Source organism: Spea bombifrons, chromosome 10 (genome assembly GCF_027358695.1).
Source record: "Spea bombifrons isolate aSpeBom1 chromosome 10, aSpeBom1.2.pri, whole genome shotgun sequence".
Taxonomy (NCBI): domain Eukaryota; kingdom Metazoa; phylum Chordata; class Amphibia; order Anura; family Pelobatidae; genus Spea; species Spea bombifrons.
In genome coordinates, this window is record NC_071096.1 from 36,439,764 (window position 1) to 36,459,088 (window position 19,325).

At 44.5% G+C, this 19,325-nt stretch overlaps 1 protein-coding gene across 1 annotated transcript; it reads left to right on the forward strand.

Annotated features, from left to right (window-relative positions):
- Positions 1-3,667: 3,667 nt before the first annotated feature.
- PDP2 (pyruvate dehydrogenase phosphatase catalytic subunit 2) lies at positions 3,668-8,152 on the forward strand. The gene is made up of 2 exons (XM_053449652.1): positions 3,668-3,733; positions 6,485-8,152. Exon 2 carries the CDS (start codon positions 6,538-6,540, stop codon positions 8,134-8,136), a length of 1,599 nt encoding a protein of 532 aa, XP_053305627.1. The 5' UTR covers positions 3,668-3,733; positions 6,485-6,537; the 3' UTR covers positions 8,137-8,152.
- The last annotated feature ends 11,173 nt before the right edge of the window (positions 8,153-19,325 follow it).

The following is a 19,325-nucleotide window of genomic DNA, read 5'->3' on the forward strand; positions in this document are numbered from 1 at the left end:
GTTTTGTCTTGTGCCCAAATTAAGTTCTTCCCCCAACAGTATAGACACTTTGGAAGTAATGCATCGTATGCCCACTAGGCGGCAGCACTGCATCTAGAAAACCGAGTAAAGCTGGAAATGTGATTAACAATATGGAACCCGGAGTCACTAATGGCGTATGGAATGGAAAGAGAGTCACTTATGGCGTATGGAATGGCAAGAGAGTCACTTATGGCGTATGGAATGGCAAGAGAGTCACTTATGGCGTATGGAATGGCGTATGGAATGGCAAGAGAGTCACTTATGGCGTATGGAATGGCAAGAGAGTCACTTATGGCGTATGGAATGGCGTATGGAATGGCAAGAGAGTCACTTATGGCGTATGGAATGGCAAGAGAGTCACTTATGGCGTATGGAATGGAAAGAGAGTCACTTATGGCGTATGGAATGGAAAGAGAGTCACTTATGGCGTATGGAATGGCAAGAGAGTCACTTATGGCATATGGAATGGAAAGAGAGTCACTTATGGCGTATGGAACGGAAAGAGAGTCACTTATGGCGTATGGAACGGAAAGAGAGTCACTTATGGCGTATGGGACGGAAAGAGAGTCACTAATGGCGTATGGAACGGAAAGAGAGTCACTTATGGCTTATGGAACGGAAAGAGAGTCACTTATGGCGTATGGAACGGAAAGAGAGTCACTAATGGCGTATGGAATGGCAAGAGAGTCACTTATGGCGTATGGAATAGAAAGAGAGTCACTAATGGCGTATTGAACGGAAAGAGAGTCACTTATGGCGTATGGAACGGAAAGAGAGTCACTTATGGCGTATGGAACGTCAGTGGGCAGGAGGGGAGAGCGGTCAGAAGTACCGACAGGCCTCCCATGCCACAGTCAATTCAACCAGTTGATATCACATTTAGTCGATCATAAGTTTATCGCACCATCTCATACTTGGCCGGATTGCTGTCCGGACACACGCGCTTCCAGCAGACATCACAACCGTCTTTTAACCCGCATTTTGTTGCGTTTTGGTCGAATAATAATTAGCCATCCGTCCGGCATAAACGTCTACAAATGACGTAGAATCCTTTAATCCTATAAATTAAAAAGCTTTCCTGAGCAAAGCTCTAAATGGGGGCAATAAAAAGAAGGCAGACCGGAGCGCGGCTCGCTTGCTCAAGGTGTGTTTTATAGTCCACGGAATGGATTCGAAGCCACTTTAGATTATTGTTTATTCTTTTCATTTGGCCTTCAGCAAAACAAACATCCTACAAACAGCTGAAATCTCTTATTCCATGCGATGAATGTGAAAAAGCATAAATCTTAAGCTCCTCGGGCTGGATTAAGCTCTACGGGCTGGATTTCTACCGCTCACCTTTACTGCTGTTCATCTGTGGTCCATGATGGTGGCTGGGATGTTGGTCTCCTTTAGCTCCACGGGAATGACTACTCTTCCCCAAAGCCGAAGAGGGATCTCCTGCTGTTGCTGCACTACAGCCCCATTCATCCAAGGAAACTTGGGACAATCCAGACAAGAGCAGGAGGATGATGGGATTTGTAGTGCCAAATCAGGAGGTGAGCCATCTCCGGCTTTGGCAGAAGATGGATGCACACGGGTTATCCGAGGCGAGTAGCCATGGTGGATCAGATTGTTTAATGTTGGACCAAAATAATAACGGGTTACAATAATATCGGCGATAACGTTAAGACACCAAGTTCAGAAGGAGAAGGGCCTTGCTCTTGTGAGCTTACAATCTATTAGAGAGTTGGGAGGCAGAGGGAAATTTCTTATCTACCCCCTTTACTGTCACAGAGTCAACTCTGCTACGATGTCACCAGCGATGATGTAACGCGTATCTCCCCAATGACGGGGAGAGTAGCCTGACACGGCCGCCTGGCAGCAGAAATGGTGAACTTTGTCCCCAGATCTGATTTTAATGTGAAGTCACAAGCTCTGTCTGCGCTCTTCAGGATCACGAGGACGGAGAGCATTTCAACAACGCACAAAATGGGCAAATGAAAACAACCAAACGATCATTTGTCTCCTACCTGGCGTCTAACAACAAAACAAGTATGAGACGTATTAGCAGAACGTTAATGCCGGGAACGGCGCGCTCGACGGGGGAAGAATTTATTCACGCACCATGAGCATCCTGAGCAGGAAGTAGATGAGAAACATCAAGAAGAAGTGACGTGACCACCATAAAAATCCTGATATGTGGCTCTGTTGGGGTATTTTATGTTCTACAAATGCCTTTAAACACCCCTGCCAAGTGTCTCTGTTTAAATTGGCCAGTCCCTCTTTCTTTCTTGAAGTCCCTTTTTTCTCAAAGCATTTTCAGGGTACCCCAGGGGTCTACAGCCCCCCAAATAGAAATAACTGCAGAAAATCTGTTTTTTTTTTAAGGAAATGTTAATCAATTAATTATTTCTGAAGATATTTAGCCTTCAGTTAAGAAGAGTTATGACCTATTTGACTTGAATGGTCTTTGCTTCACAGATAAGATGAAAGGGCAGGGTGTTTATATTTATTTTTATCTGAGTGTCAGGACTCGCCACAAAGTACACAGAAGCCATTCTACACGTTGGGCCTTGATGATGATGACAATGTATAGATCAAACAGCTGGTTATCTGGAAGGAAAGCTCAAGACATCTTCACAAACATCTAAGCACTTAAGAAACACGGGGCGATTATCTGCGGGGTTAAGGAACCAGATAATCAGATAATATCTGCTCTTGGTAATTTCCCAAGAACTAAGAAAAAAAACTGCTAATTTAGAATTATAATAAATAAAAAAGAAATAAGTCAATTCTATAGATTTACAGATAAGGGAAGAAAAAGATTTTCTAAATTAAAAAAAAATAGATATATGAATTTATATTATAAAATCCAAATTATCAGAGGTTTTATGCCACGTAAATAATAATCATAATAATAATATATATATATAATATGAATTTAGCACCAGCTCCTGTATGCGAGGGCATCAGCAGCTTGGCTACTCTTAGAATGGGGTAAAAAAGGGTTTTTTTGTAGCTGTTTCTGAAGAAGGAACAGATCATTGCCCAAAACGTATTTTTTTTTCTCAGTTTTCTGGACTCTATGTGCTCCAGCAAAACGATTACTACGGAAAAATGGTATAAAAGGGCAATTTTATTAGACGTATATATATATATATCTTATTATTTAACTCCCTTCCTGGCGCACTGCACAGCGCTGTACGGCGCTCTTCATCAAAGAGTCAATAATGTCTTACAGAACAGTCCAGTGCTTTATCAATGTTTGTTTATAAAGCACCAACATACGCCACGGTGCTGTACAAATATCTCAGTGTTTGAGCCTTATATATGTATTTAGCGTTATATATATATATATATATGCGCACAGTTACAGGAGGAAGGTTTGCTAATAAAAAATATGCATTTTATCGTGCACAGAAGTAGGATTTGTGCGTTGGAAGAAGTGTTTGGTTAGTGTCCTCCCAGCAGGCAGAGCGGAGCCGGAATGTATTGTGCTCTGTGTTGGAGAGGAATGCAGAGCTCCAGGTCAGTGGGTGCAGGGAGGGGAGTGTCAGCAGAGGCAGGGCTGGCTGTCTGGGCTGAGGGAGGAGCAGGCCTGGGGGGTGTCACAGTCTAATAGAAGCCGCACACAGGCAGCTTACAAAGTCCTGGGTGTCTGGGAGGACTGGGCAGGCTACGCAGGCCTTAGCTCTCCATCTTGGCGGAACAGCTGGACCGGGGCGTACTGGTGAGAACATGCGGCCGGGGCTGGAGCTTCGCTTTCATCAACTTGCTTTGCAGTAATGATAGAGAGGGGCCTGGAGCTGCCCCTGGGGTAGGAGACCCCTCTTAATGGGAGGGAGGGGATAGGCTGTCTATGGGGGGCATAGGTACCCCTTTTGGGGGCTATAAATGACAGGACAGGCACGTGGCAGAAGCTGCTGTCACACTGTGGAACCCAATGTATCGACCCCCCCCCCTCACTTCCTGACTGCGCACAATGTTTTGAAACAATGTATCACTTTATAGAACGTTCGCGCTTATTGTTCCCTGAAGACAAAATGTTTGGCATTTCTTTTGTAACGTTCCAGTGTTTAGAAAATAAGAGATGTAATAATGGGGCGATCTACGGAACCACAACTCTCATAGGTGTAGTGTGCAGCAGCTGCCCTGCCAGAGCCGTTACCTCTCCATGCTCGGGGTGTATTATTGCATGTGACGTGTAATAATACATGTGACGTGTAATATTACATGTGACGTGGGTGACATTGTATCATGTGGAATTCTGTTGGCATTCTCTGAATGATTCATCGTCCTTCCTCTTCACATCCTCCCGCGATAAAGGGTCAGACAATGAATATTTCTACTCTATTGTAAAGTGGGGTTTAAATGACTAATTCATTCAGAGCAGAGCGCGAAGGGTTAATTCTGCTAGGAACAGTTTTTTTTTTTGGTATTTCCTCATCTTGTGGGACTTTACGCAGAAGTTACAGTATAAATAAAGTGCCGCCTGACAGATAAGACACGTGGGTTTATGTACACAGCGCAGGGGGGGTTTATTGTGGTTCCGGTTATGTGATTGGGTAATAGCGCTACCGAGGACGCGCATGCACTGAGATGTTCCGAGAGGACCCAGTACGTGGTGGGACATTATGGGGTTAAACTATGTATGGCGACTTTATCGCGTAGTCAGCTGTCTGTGGTACTTAGCGTGGAGTTTGGGGTCACTTAGAACAGACGGGGTTAATGTTGTAAATGACTGTTGTAGCTGGAAACGGCTGATTTTTAATAGAATCTCTTCACAGGCGCGCATCACTCTGTCACCCCCATCACTCCTGTGTTCCAATGGCCCTTTATCACTCCCATCACTCCTGTGTTCCAATGGCCCTTTATCACTCTCATCACTCCTGTGTTCCAATGGCCCTTTATCACTCCCATCACGCCTGTGTTCCAATGGTCCTTTATCACTCCCATCACTCCTGTGTTCCAATGGCCCTTTATCACTCCCATCACTCCTGTGTTCCAATGGCCCTTTATCACTCTCATCACTCCTGTGCTCCAATGGCCCTTTATCACTCTCATCACTCCTGTGCTCCAATGGCCCTTTATCACTCCCATCACGCCTGTGCTCCAATGGCCCTTTATCACTCCCATCACTCCTGTGTTCCAATGGCCCTTTATCACTCCCATCACTCCTGTGCTCCAATGGCCCTTTATCACTCTCATCACTCCTGTGCTCCAATGGCCCTTTATCACCCCCATCACTCCTGTGCTCCAATGGCCCTTTATCACCCCCATCACTCCTGTGTTCCAATGGCCCTTTATCACTCCCATCACTCCTGTGTTCCAATGGCCCTTTATCACTCCCATCACTCCTGTGTTCCAATGGCCCTTTATCACTCCCATCACTCCTGTGCTCCAATGGCCCTTTATCACTCCCATCACTCCTGTGTTCCAATGGCACGTTGTGTTCGCTGATCCAACTTAAAGTTTAAAAGGCAGATTGCTGGTAATTATGTTACCGCCAGAACCGTCCTTGTCTTCCATGAAGACCCCACATTTTTGACCGGTAGGTGTCCCTCCAGCCAATCAGAAAGCTGGGAGTGGGGGATACTTTATTGAGAAGTTTGGGGAATGTTTCCTTCGTCCTGTTTAGTAAATACCCGCCTGGTAAACTGATCCGAACTAGTAACTCTAGAAGAATGTGGGAATGTAGGGGTTAATACACGCTTTTGCTGTTGGTGTTTAGAAGTTACCGGTGGAAGCAGGTTTCCCACGTGAAGAGCTGCTTTCTCCAGCTTGAGGGGTCGGACAATTAGCTGACCTTGGTTGTTTTTGCCCCGGCCTTTGTGTGGCCACCGCCTAGCTGCAGAGGCAACCACTTAGTGAATAAGCCCTCCAGAAGTGTAGGTAATCAGGGGTAGGACCTGGAAGGCAGATGTTTTTGCAGCTGGAGGGACACACCGCGGCGACGATATTAAACATTCGTTCTCGTTCCGACCTCCAAGAGACGGTTTACGAGAACCTGTCGGATTAGACCGGCGTTATATAACGTGTTATATAAGCTCTTACTGGGGTGGAAAATTACTCTCAGCCGAAGAGAGCGTGAGCTGTTTGCTCAGCGTACGTTATATTGACTTTTCGATAAGAAATTCTTTGAAGAAACTTCAACATACATTGCTATAGGCTGCCTGGGGAGGAAAAAATGAACCTGGTCACCTTCGGGGCTGCCAGCTGTTCAGAAAGATAAAAATATTATCAACTGAGCGGCTTCCACGTGGTTATTATTATCTGAAAGTCCCGCTTATGCTATGGGGGGACCATATACCAGATCCACGCTAGACCGATGTACAGCTAGGGATTTGCCGCAGACTCTCAGCACTCTCAGCTTCTGCAGAGGGTTACGGCAGCTGTAAAATGTATTTTGTTTTTAACGACCCGCGCCTCGATGTTGACGGAACCTCAATAACCCGATACGTTTGTTTCCTTTCTGTCCCAGGGTTTTATTCCGTTTCTGAAGATCGACGGCGACTCCCGAGAAGCGTCTCGCTTATGATGTCAAAAACCGTCTCCAGGTGGATTCTGGTCTCGGTGAAGAACGGCTTTCCGCTGGGCAGAAGAGAGCGGCGCGGCTATTCCAAATGTGTCCTGAACAGAGGTCCGGATAAACGTGGAGCACACGCTCATAAAGCAGTCACTCAGACCTGTTTGTGTTACCCGATATACCAGACTTCCAAGGCCTTGAGGTGCACCTCAACCGAAGAAGATGTGCACTTTCAGCTACACCCTTCCCAAATCAACTACGCGCTTCGGGCCAACGAAATGTCCTACAAGCTTCCGGAGCCCGATGGGAAGGGCCGCAGCACCATCTTAAAGTTTGAAAGCAACCAGTTGGCTTCGAACACTCCTTGCGAGGACCGCCGGAGCGCGGCGACGTGCCTGCAAGCCAAGGGTCACATGTTTGGGGTGTTCGATGGCCACGCCGGCTCGGCATGCGCCCAGTCCATTAGCGAACGTCTCTTTTACTACATAGCCGTGTCCCTCATGTCCCAAGAAACTTTAGAGGAGATGGAGTTTGCCAGGGAGCACCTGAAGCCCGTTCTTCCCATCCTCCAGTGGCACAAGCATAAGAATGACTCCGTGTACAGAGAGGTGGCCTCGCTCTACGTGGACCATCTGCGGGTCTACTGGCAGGAGTTGCTCAATCTGGATAATGAATCTGGAATGAAGGTTGCCGATGCCTTGTCTTATTCCTTCCAGAGACTGGACTCGGACATTTCCCTGGAGGCTCAGGTACCGGCGGAAAGCGAGCTGGTGAGGAACCTCACGCTGCAGATCGCATTTTCGGGGGCGACAGCATGTGTGTCGCACATCGACGGCATCCACCTGCACGTGGCCAACGCCGGAGACAGCCGAGCCATCTTGGGCGTTCAGGATGACAACGGGAACTGGTCCGCCGTTCCGCTGACCGCCGATCACGATGCTTTCAACAATTCCGAGCTTCGAAGAATAAAATCGGAGCACCCAGCGTCCGAGGAGGAGACGGTCGTGAGCGAAAACCGTTTGCTGGGGATCCTTATGCCCTTTAGAGCGTTCGGAGATGTCCGGTTTAAGTGGAGTCAGGAGCTCCAGAAAAGTGTTTTACAAAATGCTTGTGACTCGGAACCTTTAAATATTTATCAGTATTCCCCGTCCAATTACCATACCCCTCCGTACTTAACCGCCGCGCCCGAGATTACCTACCACAAGCTGAGAACTCAGGATAAGTTCCTCGTCATGGCTTCCGACGGCCTTTGGGACATGTTGGAGAACCAGGAGGTGGTGAACCTCGTAGCAGAACACCTTTCTGAGGTACGTTTGCAGGAGCCGGAGGTGTCGGTGGAGAAGCGGAGTTTGGGATACATGCATAGTCTTCTGCTGAAGAGACGCTCTCGGGGATTTCATCTTCAAGACCAGAACGTGGCCACCCATCTGATCAGACACGCCATCGGCAGCAACGAGCACGGTGACATCGACCAGGAGAAGCTGGCGGCCATGCTAAGCTTACCGGAGGACTTATCTCGGATGTACAGGGATGATATAACCGTTACGGTCATATTCTTTAACTCTAGCGCTGTTGAAATGCACTACAAGGAGAATGAGGGTGCGTGAGGACCGCCGTCAATGGCATTAACATGTGTCCTCGGGGGCCGCGTGGGGTGTGAGGGGAGCCTAACTTACGTAAGAGACACGCAGGGAGAGCGTGTCGTCGAGAATAACATGTAACTACAGGGAGAATCGGGAGTCTGGCCCGAAAATATGTTTATATTAACCCTTTCAGTGTTCTAGATGAGGTGATCTGAAGATACTTACCGGTTATCTGATTAAACGGACTGTGGATCAGGCGTAGGGAAGCACTGACTACAATTCCCATGGTGCTCTGACTTATTCCGCGGATCCGATTCTTCGGTCTGCATGTGAAGGTCCGCAGAACCCCCCCCCCCCACAGAAGTTTTGTCACCTTTTTGGTTTGATACATTTGTCTGGGGATCACAAACTTTCAAAGTTTGCTTTGTATTATAAGTAACAATGTAACGTATTTTATGTTCTTGCAGACACATTTGTGTACAGATAGAAATGTACAAGTTTTGGTATAAAAAATAAAAAGAAATCATTAAAAAAAATGCTTGTATTAAATCCCTGAATACCCGGCAGAGCGCAACTCCCAGCACTAAAAAAAACCAGCTTTAAGAGTAATAAGGAATTATACTTTTTTTAACGTGGAGCCAATTAATACATATTTTTAAATATAATTAAGACGGTGAATAAAATTCTATGCGTAGATATATATTTTTGACTCCGTTGTAATGATTTTTGGTTATTTTAATCTGCGGAGTAAAAAGAAATATGTATTTTAAGAAATGGTGCTTTTTACAGAATATCTCTTTTCTCCACACCAGAGGAATCCAGGAAGGAGTTATTTACTAACGCGCTCTATTAATGATTAAGCGTACGGATTAGCGGAGCTATAGATAAAACGTTTTATGGATATTATTAAAATATACCTTTTGACGACTATTCTTTTATACATCGCACGGGGCAATCAGAGTCAGGAGTGAGACGGGCCTGGTGGCAGGTATTGTAGGACGTGGTTGGCGTTATAGTGCCCCCTACTGGTAAGAGAACCAACTGCAGAGCCGGAGCCAGTAGGGAGCTCCAGTATGAACATGCGCGTGTGTTCACTTTTCCGAGGCACCTAATTATAAGTTATAGGAAGATACATTTCAAAGAAGGTGCATTTACTGGTGTATGAGGGGCAGAAATATTTCCAGAATGGGCCGGTTCTGGGACACCGGATGACACCGGTCCGAGTCACGGCCGTGGTTTATTCCCCAGCTTTTTCAGTACTATTTTAGTGTGGAACAATCCCAAAAACATACAAAGCAGCAGAAACGAAGCAAGGCCTTATGTGGCTTCCCCTGTGATGTTTCCTGTACTTCCCCTTCAACTCACAGCCAGAAGAGTCCGATCTAAAAAAGACTTTTCTCAGAATTCAGCGAGAGGTCTCAGAAGTTTATTCTCAAAACCACTGTCAGAGGAAACATATGAACCCAGCTATGTATTTGTGTCAGCCCTTTGTGTATGAGAATCATGTCAGGTATGGAGCGTGCCCAGTGAAGCTGAACTGTTCCCACTCCCCACAAACACATGGTTTAGAAGATATACCCCTTAATATAGGAAACGAAACATACTGACACAGCTTCTTCACCTTGCATGCAGACAACCGTGAGGTCCATCTGCTGCACCCATCTGGAGTGGAAGAGGCTGCTCTATAATGCCCCTTTGCGATTCTTCAGAATTTGGGGCTCATGGGGGCATCTTTGGTGAATTTTGCCCTAATAGTTTGAATGGCCTATTACCCTCTCCATAACGCTACCAGGCTGGAGAGCAAAAGGTAGGTGGGTCCCCATCATACGTCCCATCACATAGTTAGTTACATCAGGCTGCCTTCCGCAACATGCAAAAAGTACAACAAAGTGCAAAAAGTACAACAAAGTGCAAAAAGTACAACAAAGTGCAAAAAGTACAACAAAGTGCAAAAAGTGGGGTTATGGTTTAGCATTTGTCTTTTGCTACAAATGTTTCAACTGAGAGATTGTGGCAAGAACCCGCCGGATAGAAATCTGATTGTGTAGAAATAAGGCTTTAGAGCTGGGAATAGGCACATAGCTGGCTGAGCATCATGGGAGTTGAGATACAGTCATGAATTAATGAGCACAATACTTTCTGTCCAATGTATGTAATTCCACCGAGATGCCACTAGATGGAGCTCCCAGCTTGATCTCAGCATTTGACAGTTGCATTAAAAGTAACAAAATAAGACATTTGTTTTATTTTCATTACACGAAACACTACAAACAACATGTTTTCGATTAAAGAATTACTTATTTACAAATAATTGAGGTCTGAGTGTAACGTTACCACTTCTCTAAAGATGATACGCCGTGAGCCCTGGGTAATCAGATCTGTATCAGAAACCCAGCGTCCTGCTCGTTGGTCTCGTCTTAGATTCAGCAGTCGTATGCTTATCCCATGCATGTTTAAATCCCCTCACTGTATTACCCTCTACCGCTTCTGCTGGGAGGCTGCTCCATTCATCTACCAACCTCTCAGTAAAGTAAGACTTCCCCTGCATTGTTGCATTATGAACAGGTGATGGCAGTATCTCCCCTCTAGAAACACGTGAACGCTCTTAAAACAAAAGCGTCGTTTCTAGATGGGGTCGCCAGTCAATTGTGATGGTGAACATTAAGTTTGTTAGTTTACGTGTAATTATACTCTTAAGACCCTTGAGACCCCCGTCTTGGTGTATCGATCCCCTACCCATCCCCCAGGTCTCGGTGTATCAATCTTCCAGCCGATTACCGGCGCCCACGCAGTCAAGTCACTTCTTGTCACATAAAATGGAGCCATTGACCTGAAGCTATTCATTCATCGTCATACTGATTGTTCTGGATTCTATGTGACCCCAGACATTCGGAATAAACAAATAATGCGCGGATCAAACCACCCGTTCACGCTAACACCACATACCCCATCCGTACGTGACTCACGCGCTCGCTGCGCTCTCTGCGCTCGCTCAGTGCCGTTACCATGAAAATCCATCTGACGCAAAGGGGTTTTTGTTATTTACGAAACAGCAGACGCAATCACCACTTAGCTTAATGGCTGCTGACAAGATGAAAAGAAAGCGCGGAGTGAAAGGAAGGTAGTTTCCCGGAAGATAATATCCCCGATATAAATAGCGCCGGGTCCTATAAACAGAACGGGTCGGATTCCGGCAAAGCCTCGCGGTCTTATCATCAGAGATGTTGTTTGAAGGCATGGTTACCGTATCTCTCCATACGGCAACCGTTTCGTCTGCCGTATCTCGTGACGTACGCAACTGGGGGGTCTTTATCCGCAAATAATGCCAGGATTTTGGATGCGATTCTCCACCAAGGCATCGCTGCCCACCTATCGCCCCCCCATATAGATATAACCCAGGGCACCCGATAAAAGATACAGAAATGAAGCGTGCTCAGGGAGATTATTATTACTTATAGATTTATATAGCGCCATCATATTCTGCAGCGCTGTACAATAACAAGGAGAGTGTCACATAACAATAGGCGAGGAGGGCCTCGCTCAAAGAGCTTACAATCTAGAGGTTAATGCATCAAAATGATCTACATATCGCACAAAAATATGAAAGAGGTCTCTTTTCTCGTAATCTCTTTGCTAGCTGCGTCATTTCTAATCCAGGACCCTAATCCGGGACCACCAGGACCACCATGCCACTTGCAGTCCACACCTTAGATTCAGGAGCCGTATGTCTGTCCCATGCATGTTTAAATCCCCTTGTTGTATTAGCCTCTACCTCTTCTGCTGGAAGGCTGTTCCACTTATCTACCACCCTCTCAGTAAAGTCAAACTTTCTTGCATTACATCTAAGCCTCTGACGTTCCAGTCTCAACGTCCATTAGAAGCATCGGCTGGATCAGCATCGGTCGCTTCTATCCCTATTAGATGACTGAATCATATCATTCCTATTAATATTAATTAAAATGAATGGTCCATAGCGATGGGCTATCCCAGGAAAAAGCAGAAGATGACGTCACGTTACTCGATTTAATCCCCCCCAGGGAGATCTTAACTTGTCTTTGACCCCAACGAGAAGAGCCATTACGTGCCGTCAGAGAGAGGAATGCCGCTAATGACCTTAACGCTTCCAGCCTTCGCTATATTCCTCCTCCTTCGGGAATGAAGCCGATACTTTCTTTCCAGAATAGATCCGTTACATTTTTAATAGGACTTAAGTGAAACAGACAAATTTAGCAAAACGCGATCTAAATAAAGGCTGATACACGAGCCCGATGGTTATCGCACGGGATTGGCAGCTCCTCCAGTAAGTCTATTCCGGTACACGGGGAATTCTTCCTATTAACGGGGGTCACGTGACTAATGGACGTGCTTCCCGGGCCACGAGAGATTACATTCACGTCTCATCTGACAATATACGTATAATTATCCCCTTCCAGGAACAGCTCCTCGTGTGTCTAACGTCTGCCCGCCATTGATTGTCCTAAACGAAATTTACCTGATATCCCCTGTACCTGCCATCCAAAAACCAGCCGATTAAATAGGAAATCCTAATTATTATTATTGCTATTATTACTATTATATTTATGTATTTTTTTCATAATTAATTATTATTGCTATTATTATTTTAGTTATTATTATTATTATACTATTAATATTATTATTTTGTTATTATTAATATTAATAGTATACTAGTATTGGTAATATTAATTTTATGTATTCATATTTTTATAATTAATAAAAGTATAACTATTTCAGTTAGTATTATTACTATTATTAGAATTAATAATAATAATAATAATAATTTAATTAATTTATTTATTTAGTACCATCATATTGAAGTCTTTTACAGCAGCTCACAAACTATAACCATAAATTAAGAATAAATTCCCGATTTACAAAAAATAATTTCTAGCTGGAATTTGTATCGTTTCAGGGGGATACACTGTGGATTTAAAGGACAAAAAATGCTCTTTTTTTCCATTATATCTGATTATTATTATTTTTATTATTTATTGTTTTATATAGCGCCATCAAATTCCGTAGCGCTGTACAATGTGCAAGGCGCTGTCCTCATCTCCCAATAACGCGAGCCGCGAGTCGGCCCCCCAGCCTCATACTTTCCGTGTCACTTGATTTTTTCATACATGCCGCGTGCCATGTACATCTCTGCGGGCAATTTGGGATGTATTTAGCCCCCTAGCATATCGGCCAGCTATAAAAAGAAGTGCGTTGTGCTAATCATATGGCCGGAGCGCACTGACGTTCCATAAATAGCATTCCATATCTACAAATCACAGAGCTGCTATTAATAGCACCTACTTAGGCCGTGGAGCAGTCCTCGGGCCCCCGGGGGATATAGATTTATTTATTTTGTGTTGAGTGGAGGTTCTCGGAGCTCATATCAGGACGGGAAGCTTGGTAGTTCCAGGTAACGCTGACAGTCTGTGTATTAAAATCTACAAGAAAATTGAAAATAAAGAATTTTTGTTACTAGCTTTCTATTTATACGACCCGGAGACACACAATCCGTGCAACTAAACCAACAATGCCGCAGATTTCTTGAATTTCCCCCAAAATTAAAGTTTGCTGTGGATTCTAAATTCCATAATATGTCTTTTGAAATGTAAAGACCATGATGATGATGATGATGACCATGATGATGATAATGATAATGATGACCATGATGATGATGATAATGATGACCATGATGATGACAACGATGATGATAGTGATGACCATAATGATGATAGTGATGACCATGATGATGATAATGATGACCATCATGATGGCCATGATGATGACCATGATGATGACCATGATGATGACCATGATGTTGACCATGATGTTGACCATGATGATGACCATGATGATGACCATGATGTTGACCATGATGATGACCATGATGATGACCATGATGTTGACCATGATGATGACCATGATGTTGACCATGATGATGACCATGATGATGACCATGATGATGATGAGCACAAAGATACATTGTCAGAGTCAGAAAGAAGGATAAGTTGGCTTCAGTGATGTCTGCCCTCACATGTAGACCCTTGATACTCCTGCTAACATCTTTTATCAATACGTAATTATATCTGCGAGAAAAGGTCGGGTGCGTCGCGTCCGGCCGGTCCCGGGGGGGGGGGCAGAGAGTCCCCGATGAAGGCGAATGATGTCACATTGTTTCCAGAATGATTATGTAAAGTTCTACCGGATCGGTTACCCGAGGTGTTTTGCTGACGGATCACTCAATTATTCAGTGAACACGCCGGCCCTTTTGTTTCTCTCGTACATCAGTGAAAACACGTGAAGCGAGAAATAAAAAATGACCCGTCGGGCGATGAGAAGGGACGGGGAATACATTCTCCTTGGAAACGAAATAAATACAAACCCTACTGGATTCCAATTAACTACTTAGCCCCCGGGCGCCCCTTTATCCAATCAAATATTCCTATCAAATATTTCCCACTAATATTATTATTATTTATTGAGCTAAATAGCCCCATCATATTCCATAGCGCTGTACAATGAATATATATATATATATAGTATAAGGTATCCTGTATAGAAGGAGAACTTCTTGTTCTTGAGAACTTGTAATCTGTAATACGGGGAGAATACGGAGAAAGATATGGATCCCCGCTAATCCTCGTTTAGCATTCCCGTCCCTTAAAATCTAATCATCAAACCGCACAATTTTTATTTTATTTCTGAGCGTAGAAATATTGGCCTCTAATCCCTCTTGGCTTTCCAGTTGGTGAGCAGTGTGTCACGTGAGCACTCGGCAAACGTTCTTGTGTAAACGTTTGGAAAACTTAATCTTCGGAATGGGTTGAGTCCAAGTTTTTTTGGGGTTTAAATAAACTACAGAGATTACTTCTGAAGATGTTTATGGTATATTTAGTTACCGCGAGACTAACCAGTTCAGAGAACACATTTATGCTTCACTTTAATACGACCTACGGCACAGGCTACGCTAACGTTTTACCATCTCTGCTGGGAGGTGGATGTCCTAGGAAGCCACGCTTCATCTGGGTTTATGTGATTGCGGCTCTGTTGCATTCAAGGAGTTAATCATCGTTCCTTATTGTTTAGGATAAAGTGACATTGATACGGCGAGGTCGGATTTCCGTTATACCCGGTTACTCGTTATAGAGAAGCCGTATCTTCCACGTAAACACAACACCGGCTCCCGGCTCGACTCAGCAGGCAGAGAAAGAAGCGGGGTCCTCTTCGGACCCTCTATGAGAGATAGATGAGGCTTTTTAGGACTAATATGATGGGGGACGGCTGCCAACTTTCCAGAGAATGTGAGAGATAAGTGTTAGCTATCCGCAGGCCCTCAGCAGATAGTGCCCCGGGTGTGGGAACCGGGCGCGGGGCACAAAGGGAGGCAAGAATAGAACGCGTTCTAACTTTAATCCAGATCGCTAAAAACAGACGCCTTCACGCCTGCTATAATTACGCTTCCCGTTTGAAGTGTACTTGGTAAAACAGATGTACAGGGACCTATATTTGGACTACGACTGTGATAGTAAAACCGGCTCCTAGGTTACCCAAACAAACAGAGGCAATCACCGGCACAGCGCGGGACGCTGGCCACGACCCCGACAAGTGCCATCTTCTGCCGCGGACAACGAGGACATTGTATCTCCCTCACGCCGAAGACCACGCTGCTTCACCTCCCGAGACATTACCCCTCTCTCCACTAAACCTCTCTCCGCTAAACCTCTCTCTCCGTTACACCTCTCTCCATCAAACCTCTCTCTCCGTTACACCTCTCTCTCCGTTACACCTCTCTCTCCGTTAAACCTCTCTCTCCGTTACACCTCTCTCTCCGTTAAACCTCTCTCTCCGTTACACCTCTCTCTCCGTTAAACCTCTCTCTCCGTTACACCTCTCTCTCCGTTAAACCTCTCTCTCCGTTACACCTCTCTCTCCGTTAAACCTCTCTCTCCACTAAACCTCTCTCCGCTAAACCTCTCTCTCCGTTAAATTCGGATGAAAGCTAAATCACAAAGACCACCACTCCCATCATCCTACATAAGTGTATATTTGGTGTTATAGCCTGCTCGGCTCAATATAGTGTTGAGATCACACATAATAGAGACCTCTATGATCTCCGTTCCCATTCCTGGGGAACCCCGGGGGTTAATCGCTGGTATACAAACTGATTCGGGATTGGGGTCTTTGTGCAAAGCAGAGCAGATCGTTTACCGTCACTGTAAAAGTAGGGATGGATAGCCCGATCTGGTCTTCCCGGGCACCGGAGGCACTCATACTGGGCTAATTCTGTTAGCCTTTGGATGGCTTATTAAGAGTTAATGGGTGCAGCCCATGGGAATTCCTTTGCAATGTATGATTACGCCTATAGTCCACATGATGACCTAGTAACCAATTAGCGTGATGTCATGGAGCACGCTACAATCTGGCCTCCAACAGGTCACTGTAAAGCCCTGCTTAGACGCAGGTTAGTACAGGGCTCAATCAACTGCTCCCATAACCCTCAGCCAGCCGCAGACCCGGCTTCTTCCTCAGGTTAACGTATGTTTACTAAACTCCGTCTAGTTATTGAACCTTTAAGGTCCCAGCGCTGCAGCCACAACAGCTTCATAGACCGGACAGGGGCAATTCCGTTAGGGCCGGCGGACCCCGTTTTCTTTTAATGAAGACCCCAAAACTCCAAGTGCGTTTATTTCACCCCCCTGATTTTTTGGGTAAGTACAGAATCTTTATTTTCTATAAATAATTATGAATCCGCACGATTCGCGGCCAACCTCACTTACTTTGCGATGTGTTAGCGCTAGGGACGCCATTCCTATTAACCCCTTATGGGTAAGCGGGATTAGTGACCCACTTCTCATGGAGACCAGTAGGGGGCAGATACTAATCTGATGCTTTCGGGGGAAGCGCATTAAAGTCATTGCGATCGGTAAATGTGTTAAAGCACTTTGTATCTGTAATCTGCACTCAATAACACTGCAGGGATTCAGGGTCTCCCTACATGAACACAGGTGTGCGTCTCATAGATCCACCTGTGCTCAGGGGAGGGGATCCAGAATTGCTATAGCTCTGTGGTGGATGCAGAGGGAACGTAGAGAATAAGGAGGCTTAGTAAAGTTACTTTACTGAGACGGTGGTGGATAAGTGGAACGGCTTCCCAGCATAAGTGGTAGAGGGGATGTAAACATGCATTGGATAGGCATTTGGCGCCTGAATCTAAGATGAGACCAAAGATTGGTTAAGGTTTGAGTCTTTACAGCAGGTCGACTAAACGGGCCGACGGTTCTGATCTGGGCAGAAATGATGTGACGTGACGACAGTACTGCATTTCTGTGATCAGAGTTCTGGTATCTCTTCTTACTCTGAGCATCAAGCACCATTCCCTGCACGCGTTGTACAGCGCTGCAGAATATGTTGGCGCTATAGAAATCATTAAAGAATAATCCTGCCTCGGGTGACATCGCGAGCTGTCACGCAAATGACACGGAGCGAGTGGCTGCCACATCCGCATCTGATTTACAGAGACCGTGATCGAGGCTTGGCTTTGCTTCGCCACTCAGCCTCTCCGTGTTTCTTTTTAATTACAGCGAAGCGATTAGGGTCCGGCGGAGGCTTTTCCCGCGGCTGGCTGAATATTCATGGGAGATCCTCGGTTTACTCTCACCCAGCACAACGCGAACATTACGTGAAAAGCACTGCCTGAATTCCCTGAACACTGTAACCTCTTAAGTGCCGGAATAGCTGGGCTTAATCCAAGAACATTGAAAGGGTTAACTATCCGTTTTGCCTATTATTATTTTATCATTATAGAAACATTGTGTCTCTTTGTCTCTCTTCGTCTCTCTTCGTCTCCTTTTCTCTCGCATTCTCCAAACCTAATTTGGCTGCAAAGTTAACCCCATAAAACCCAGAGAAATGTTAATCCGCCAAAGAAACACATTATATAACCGAGTGGGTCTGTTCCAAGCCTGGCTGCTTTGTTGTAGCTCAGCGAGCTCGTTTTCAATGTATTTTTGGCATTTATTATCAGCAGAATTAATATTTCCACTACAATAGGGTTTGTAGATCAAATTCTTCCACTATGTGTGTTTACACAGGCCAGGGCGCTAATAAATCCAATTTTCCATTCACCGTTCACTGCGCTTTTGCTGTGCCATACCCTACAAAGCCTTCTGATTGGTCGATAATACCCCAATAGTATGGATGATGGCGGAATCATTAACCCAGTGTATCCCGTACTTTTAAAACCCAGAGTGCGTTTAGACTATAATAATCTACTAAACACTTATATGCAATAAATTAAAATCTATTATTGTTTTAAAACATGGAAAATTAAAAAAATTTAAATTGTATATATATATATACCACAATAGAGTATATATCCTTTTTTATTTTATAATGTCCTCTGTTTTTTTAGGACATGGGTAGAGATGATATACTTTATCAGGCAGACGTAAAAACATTATAGTAAAATCTGACCCTATTCGTAATCAGAAGAATAAATCATACCACTGAGAAAATATATATATATATATATATTGCCAAAAGTAATGTGCTATGGAATGATACTTTTGTTATTGGACTAACATAATACTTGATCAGAGCTGGCCTAAGGTGTTCGGGCGCCCTGTGCGGGCAACTGTCATGGCGCCCCCCCCCATAAACATTGACACAAGAAGAGAGGAAAAAAGATCTTTGTAACAAATAATTGTTAATTAAAGATAATTTATGTGCAAGTGCAATAATAACTGGGAAGACTGGTAATAGAAATGTACACCTTCTGGCATTGATTATTTGGCAGCATATTTGGAGGGGCAAGTGGCATATCTGGGGGTATGTGGCAAGCCTGGGCTCACATGTGCATAACTGGGGGGGGGCAGGTTGGGAAATAAAAACAAGAAATGCATTTAACTCTGCTGTTTCTTTTTAACATCCTGTTTGTTTATTAAATTATTTTAAATAAATGAAAAAAACTTACATTTATTTTTATAAATAATTGGCCAACTAATCGATTATGGAAATAATCATTAGTTGCAGCCCTAGTAAAGATCAGCAAAATACCAAATAATATAGAGCTTAGCTAAATACCACATGATAACACAGTGATCAACTGAATAAGACATACAAGCCTTTTATTTGCAGGTATAGATTAAATGAAGAAAACCAGTAAAGCAATGTTCAGGTAAAAATCAAATAAACATACAAAT

Bases quoted from the DNA above. Each gene is read 5' to 3' on its own strand.
- PDP2 (XM_053449652.1), top strand. From the start codon at position 6,538: ATGATGTCAAAAACCGTCTCCAGGTGGATTCTGGTCTCGGTGAAGAAC.